The 7428-nt window shown below is 38.2% G+C and overlaps 1 protein-coding gene across 6 annotated transcripts in view; it reads left to right on the top strand.

The window, feature by feature from the left end:
• Positions 1–2209: 2209 nt before the first annotated feature.
• chd2 (chromodomain helicase DNA binding protein 2) overlaps positions 2210–7428 on the top strand; it is a 125525-nt gene continuing 120306 nt past the window's right edge. For 3 of the 6 annotated variants that reach the window (XM_059952923.1, XM_059952921.1, XM_059952920.1), the window contains exons 1-2: positions 2222–2766; positions 2980–3248. In XM_059952923.1, the coding sequence (XP_059808906.1) occupies positions 2758–2766; positions 2980–3248 (278 nt within the window). In that variant the 5' untranslated portion in view covers positions 2222–2757. Of the gene's footprint in view, positions 2767–2979; positions 3249–7428 lie in introns of all 6 variants that reach the window. The other 3 variants (XM_059952924.1, XM_059952925.1, XM_059952922.1) reach the window with 3 other exon arrangements.

The raw sequence follows: 7428 nt of genomic DNA, 5'->3' as shown, positions 1-7428 counted from the left end.
GATGGAAGAAAAAAAACAAACCTTGTCATTAATACCTGAAAAGGAATAGTTGTATGGTATATTTCACAACTCTATGGCATTTGAAACTGGCCAAGGAAGGACATTATTTTTGTTTTGAAATACAGAGCATATAATGCACTCAGAAATTGATAATGTCGTTTGTTGGAATATTATGCTGCACAAAGATGCTTATGAAGGTTAAAGCAATGTCTAATGGGTTTTGGAATGGTGTTTTCAGTGAATTTGGCAGAAAATAGTTTAAAAGTTGGTTTTTGGTGAAGATGTGTCTTACTATTTTGGTTTGCTGCTTGAGCTTACCAGCTCAGTTGAGTTTTCAAATGTTTTTTTAAGAATATTCCTCACGTTGAGTTTGGGATGCAAAAGTCTTGAATGACATGATGTTGGAACTTAGGAAGAAAAGGAAAATATTGTGTCTACTTGGTTTTGCTTTCTGGATTCCTCATGTTAAGCTTGGGATGTATTAGATCTTCCATATCAGAATGTTAGAACTTTGGGGGAAAAATTAAAATATTGTCTACTTGGTCTTGCTTTCTGGATTTACCTGTTCAAATATGTTTAGTACTGTTAAAAATGGTATGTATTCTAAATTGTAAAGAACTTGTTGCCACTTATAGCCAAGCTAAGGTGCTTCATTATCTATGATTGTTGGGAAAACATTTGTCATAGGAATGTGGTTTTCTTATTGTGTTGTTTCATGACTTGGTGCTGTTGAACTGTTAACCAAAATCAATTTGGAATTTGCCTATCAATGTTTCCTGGTCATTCCCTGAAGCAGTCTTTTGGAGAGAGATTTATAAATGGGAAGCATTCAAGATATTGGGAATTTGTTGCTTTTTAACTTTCATTCATGAAGAATTGTCTAGATGTTGAAGAATGGAAATCTTGATGACTGGGAGGTTTTTGTTTGGAATATTCAGTTGTGCTTCCATGGAAGTTTCTGTGAACCTGGTGAACTTGCCCAAGAATTAACATATATCCAATGAAGCAAATGGGGTCCTTAAATTTGTTCACTACCAGAATACCAACGTCATTAGTGCAGATCATAACATCTGATGGTCTTCAATGAACATTGGGAAGACCAGGAATCAGTTGAGTTTCTTACATTATCAAATTCTTTTGAAGAAGCTTGCCAGTTGGAACAGTGGACCAAATTTGAGATATCCAAACAGGTCTTCAGAGCCTTTTTTGAGAACCCATGATTTGCTTTGATTTCATTCCTCCTTTTTTGACCAACATTCTTATTGTCCATGTTTGGTGTTAATTTGCCATATAGATGATAGGAGAAAAGTTGTTACCCGAGTTGATTCTGTCAGCTGTTTAGCTTGCACCAGATTTGAGGTACACCACAGCTGACATGAGAATTTACTTTTAAGTCAACTGGGCTGTTTGCACCATGAATGGAATCAGTATGCCATTGCTCAAGAAACTTGATCTATGTCAGATTTAAATATGTGACCATGTAGGATGAAGATTATTTTTACTCTTCTACCCAGTGGCTCTCTACTGGGTGGTTCATGGTCCATGCTAAATAATGGAAGTCTTTGCTTCAAATCTCTCCATCTATGCCAAATCATTGGTATCACAAAAGCTTCTGGAAAACCAACAAATACTCATTAAAAAAAACTGGGGAGTGGTGAAAAAAGTACATTTGAAAAAAATGCCTCAAAAAGAAAACAGAAGACGATTAAAGTCTAAATTATTTATCTAATAAACAATGGTAAAACATAGAATTCTTAGCCATTGGTTACAAATACATGCCAGTCCTTGAAGAACGAGATGTGGGGGTGGGGTGACCAGATCTGGAGTTAAATGGAAGCTGCTCCCTCCGTCTGTATTTAAGTTCCATTTTTCCCCCTCCATATTATCTTCCTGAAGAAATCCTTGTAAGTCCATTTCCGGCCACGAGAGGAACTATTTTCTTTCTGACCATGGGTATATTTTAATTGTTGAGAGAACAAGAAGGGGGGGGGGGAAGAAGAACGACAAAAGAGATTTGCTTGGAGTCTCCCACCCAGGAGGAAAGGGGACTCCCTCCCCCCTCCAGGGGTTGAGGACAGGTCCCAAGTCTTTCACGCGTGCCCCCAATGGGTGTGAGAATGTGTGGAGTGGGGCAGGGCTGGGTCTGGAGCTTCGGTCCAGCACCTGAGTCCGGGGAGGGGAGGGAGGGAAAAAAATGTTGCAATTATTTCGCAGCGTCGTGGCTGTCAATCAAAGGGAGCCCGGGCGCTTGAGAAGAAGCTCTATGGCGGCGGTGGTTAGGCGATATTCACTGCACTTCCAGTACACCTAATGCAACTTTTCACCAACTTCCACCACTGCAAGCCAGACTGCGCCTCCTTTCTGTGCAAAAACTCGCAGCCAGGAACCACTCCAGACCTGGGGCTGCACAGAAAACCCCGGCACCCCTTTTTTTTTAAAAAAAAAGAGCCCTTATTTTTTTTTTCTTTTCTTGGCTGTGTGTGTGTTTGTGATTTTTTTCCCCCTTTTTCCGGCAAGCAGATGTCGTTGTTTTTGAGCTTTGCAGACATGGCGCACCTCCATTTTTGAGCGACTTTGTGCGCTTTTATTTCTTCTGTGTATATTTTCACACGCCGGGATCAAAAGGGAAAAAAGAACAAGGCATGATTTTTTTCAACTCTTCGACTTTTTGAAGCCTTTGAGAGAGAAAAAGAAATCGGTTTCGTTTTAGCTAAGTTTAGTCGACGGTGCAGAAACTAGCTTGAGCCTCAGCCATACATGGAACAGGTATGTTTATTTTTAATAGAAATGTCTTAATTTTAAAAAATATTTAATATAATCCTGCGATTGCGTAGTTAAAATTCACTAGATTGATTTTGGGTGACTTTTTATTTGATGCGTTAAGTTTCGGGCATGTCAGTTTCTTAGCGTGGCTTTGAAAGGAATGTACCTGTTCTTGTGTTGTATTTCTTTATTTTTAACCGGGCTGTTTTTGTGTAGAGCTTGTCGGAGTGCGACAATGGTATTGAGTGCTTAAACAATGTCGCTGCTGCGTCAGGGCTTTGCAAGTCGACCAGCGGGCAGCCGCTGACTCCGGTGGACTTGCTCGCTCGCTGCGAGTTTGACAGAGCAGAGCGGCGTTCGCTCAGTCCCCATCCACGTGTAGCCCAGAACAAAACCGAGCCCCCGAACTCGCCCGGCCCCACCACCATGTCCAGCCAGGGCAAAAACACAGAAGACGACGGCTCAGATCACAGCAATGCTTCCAGGTACGAGCTCAGTGTATGTGCGTGTGTCTGTCTCTCTCTCTCCCTCTCCAGCTCTCCGTGCCCTGTTATTTTGGGGGTTTGCACATCGTTTGCCTTGTTATCGATGCCTGTCTCCCCTTCGATCACCCAAGCAAAATTTCCCCATTTCGACCAAATCTTTAATCGATGACCTTGAGATTCCTAAAAGCCCCACCCTATTTTTTTGATCGCAGTTTCCCCAACTTATGATATACCATTTGGGCCTATATTAAGCAATGGAAATACATTACAAGGCCGTCGATCCTCCTTTATCGTTTATTTTATAATATTCCAACGAATATATTCCTTCCGTTTATGTTACTGAAGTAAAATGACCTTGTGGTTGCTGTTGCTGCAATGCACCATTTTACTGACAATGCAGACGGGTTTGAGAATTTGAGGATTTGGTGTCCATAGTAAACCCATAGAAGTAAATTGTAGTAAATATACTACAAAAAGTTACATGAATGAAAAAATTTTCATATTTATAGTTAAATTAAGAAGTGTCAGTTGGAAAGTTGCTTCTAAGTCTATATTTTTATCCCCACCATACCATTTCACTATATGTCTTAGGGTATTTTGTAAATTTTTATTACAATTTGGTGAAAAGTTTACCAAGCTGGTATCCCAAACTCCTGTGTTGAAATAATAAAGTACATACTTTATATTTGGGCTTATCCAAGTATGCATCCATGCCCTGTGCCACGAAAACGCTTTTGTCTTTGTGGAAAATATTTTATTGTCTTGAATATACCTTTTAAAACTTAAAAGTTTTATAATTGTTTTAATTACTTTGTGATATTTTATACACCTCGTGTTGTATATCTATATGTGTGTGTTTCTTTCAATATTGGGTAAATGATGAATTTATACCTCAAAAATAAAGAGATTTCTCAAAGAAGTTGAAGCTTTTCTTTGAAAGACACTGAAAGTTTTATTTATTGTTGAACTTTTAACAGGTCAATGGATATTGTGACTTCCAAACACCTGGCTACAGGTGATACTTATAATAGCAAAGATGTTAAGTTGGATGCAGGATATTTTGCTGTAAATTTGCATCTTTAAAACAAAATTATTACCTAGACATTACCATAGCTATAGATTAACATTATTTGAATTGGATTTAGTTTTCATTTGAGATGTAGAATTTAATCACTCTTTAAAAGATGCTGCAAATCAATATTTATCATTTACTGTTTATAATGTGATCTTTGAACATTTTCCCACCTCCCATCAGTATGACCCACTCGAGGTATATTAATTGAGATTTGTAGATAATTTACAATTTGGTCAACTATTCAATAGTTTTTCATATAAAAATATATTAATCTGAACTTTTGGTGTTTTACATTTACATGTGAATACATGTTTTTTTTGTGGATTTTCGTAAGATATGTCCACCATGGACATTTTTGACTTTTACTGTCATTGTATCTCTTGGGTGGTCACTTGAGGTTTAATATCTATGCTAAGATTGCCCTTGGGAATACCATGGGACTAGTTTCACTCTGGACCTACTCCACACACTCACAAGGTGACTTGAACACTTGAAACTATTAACTTTTAAGGAATTGCTCTTCACTTGCATGGGGGTTGATGCAGTCCTTTTGTGGATTAGTCATTGTCCTTTTGAGTTGATGACAGACCAATGTCCATCCACCTTGATCTGGGCTGGGAGGGACAGTCTTTTTAGATGGGGGAAAAATACTTCAGTTTTACTGGTTCTGTCATGAAAACTGCCAGCAGTGTGGAAATTGGTGTGCCTTCCATGAGAAACAGGCCATCCATTCATCTGGATGGTGTGATGGTCTCTATAGATGTTGCCTGATGTTCTGAGTTCCTCCAGCTCTGCATCTGTAAATTTGAGTTCCCTTCATTAGGATGGCTTCAGAAACTTTCAAATATTTGATCAACTGCAAGCAGACAATGGTTTCTTAGCTGTGGTTGTCGAGAATATTGGTTCATAGTGGACCAATATTTGGAATGGATGGCTCTGTTCATTCTGTTGAGGGAAAGTTGCTGGTATTCCAAAACTGACAGCAATCAATATAGTCACAGGGTTTCTGTATCTTGTCAAATTCTACCATTCAAAACAGGTGCAGATTGAGTATGTTTACACATGCTGCCTGTTTAAAATATCTAAATAAGATTACACAACATACTTTGGGTTCTAGTGTTGTGCCTAGCCTGAAGAAAATATTCGCAGGTTGCTGGTATGTTGTGTTAAAGTAAGTTAAATTCAAACCAATTAGGGCAGCTAACTTATTGCAATGAGCGATTGATTACTCGGGTATCTTGATTGTTCAACACATCCTCATGACCAAATTGTTTTCCCTATTTTTGAAATACTTAGCATAAAAGTTATTCATTCTTCTTTGGGGTAAGTGAAGAAATTCTTGAACACTTACACCAAGCTACATTACTATTTGTGGAAAATTAGCATAGAGAAGCTTTGTATTGACAATTGAGAGAAGCACATCATTGTAAAGATTGCATGTTGGAAGTTGCTGGTAGGTTCAATTAAATTTCTTAAGTTAAATGTAAATATTAATAGAACAAGATGTTTGAGGACACAAGAGTGAGTGAAGTCATATATAAAGTTTTGATGCTGATTTCTTGTTAGTTCAGCAGCAAGAGGATAGGATGTGTGGTTATGGTTGAGTTTGCATACTGTCTCATAGAAAGGAACTCCTTTTCTGCCCATTGCTAAGGTTGTGGTGGGAGAAGGCAGAAAATAGTGTAGTTAAAGAAATCTAACCACTGCCATCCATGCACACATCTTTTACAGTTGCAAAGACAAAGTCCATCCAAGCTGCTTTAGCTACTGAATTACCATTTCTATGACAGTAATATCACTGGGATGGAGCATGGTTTAAATCATTTGCCTTCGTCCATCTCAGATCCTGAACCTGCTCCCCACCTCAACCTCTCAGGCTATGGGTGCATGTGATGTTGATCAAGGAATTACAGATTTAAAATCTAGCTCTCACCCTGATTCTTTAGGGGTATAATTGGGCCCTTGATGTTTTCAGCAAATGTGGCGTACTTGCCTTGGAAGGCAATTTTACTACACACCTCCATAAACTTGACTGGTTTCCCCTATAGAAGAAACATCACTGGATAGATTATGGAATTATTTGGGATTTCATGGCCCCCATTTATGCTTAATGAGTAATGTTTATGTTTTATAAATTGTATTTATTGTATGGTTTTGGAATTTCCATGTTCCATTTGCTTATTCTGACTAACCAGTGGCTGCATTTTGGAAGGTTCTGAAATATTAATTCACTTGTGTATATGGAGAGCGTGGATTTATTGTGGATCCATTTATTGTACTGGATCCATAAGCAATATGGCTAAATATTTGAACTGAATTTTAGGTGCTTTGGTTTTGAAGATGAAGTGTAATATCCAGTTTTTTTTTGCAGTCAAACCATTTAATAAGATGCCTTATCCCAAAAAATAACTGCCCTGAAATGTGCTGAGAATTAAAACAGAAGAATGTGTATTTGTGGGATAGAATAAAATATTCCTTACAAAAGGAATGCCCGCTCTCCTTGCATAGATTCCAGTTGTAAATGGAAATTGAATAGTCTTCCATTTGTTGTTGTACTGAAGTCAGGTTTATGGAGCAACAATAAAATGTTTAATTTCTGTTGTGTAAGATGGTTGTTTTCAGGGAGTATGGAAATTCATTTTGTTTGGGCAGTGTATGCTTGGGAATAGGTGTTCTTTGTTTCAAAATAGTTGTGCTTTCATGTTTTTACACTGGGATCCTGTCAGTTTATTTGGCAGCCATTTTATGAAGGTAGAAATCATTATCAAGAGCATGTTTTTAACATTTCTTCAAGAGGTTTCTGCCAGTTTTCTACCAATAAATTAACTTGTATGGCCAGCTGAAACCTTGTGTGCGAGCATTTGACTGTTATGAGAAAGTTGGAGGCAGGGAAGAGTGGTTTAAAAGGATGGTATAGCTGTCTTTTTGAAAGCTTTTAGTCAGCTGCAGTCAACTTCAGAGAGACAAAATGGCTCTGCTTTACGCTGCATAACTAGACAGACATACTGCATTGCATAGTGTAGTTAGGAAGTACAGGAAGCTGGTGATGATGTAGCTGGGTTCAAAGGTTGTGCTCTGGAATTTGATTGGCTCTCCGCGTAGTAA

The sequence above is a fragment of the Hypanus sabinus genome, chromosome 28, assembly GCF_030144855.1.
Source record: "Hypanus sabinus isolate sHypSab1 chromosome 28, sHypSab1.hap1, whole genome shotgun sequence".
Taxonomy (NCBI): domain Eukaryota; kingdom Metazoa; phylum Chordata; class Chondrichthyes; order Myliobatiformes; family Dasyatidae; genus Hypanus; species Hypanus sabinus.
Note: the sequence above shows the minus strand (reverse complement) of the source record. Positions and strands in the feature narration are given on the sequence as shown.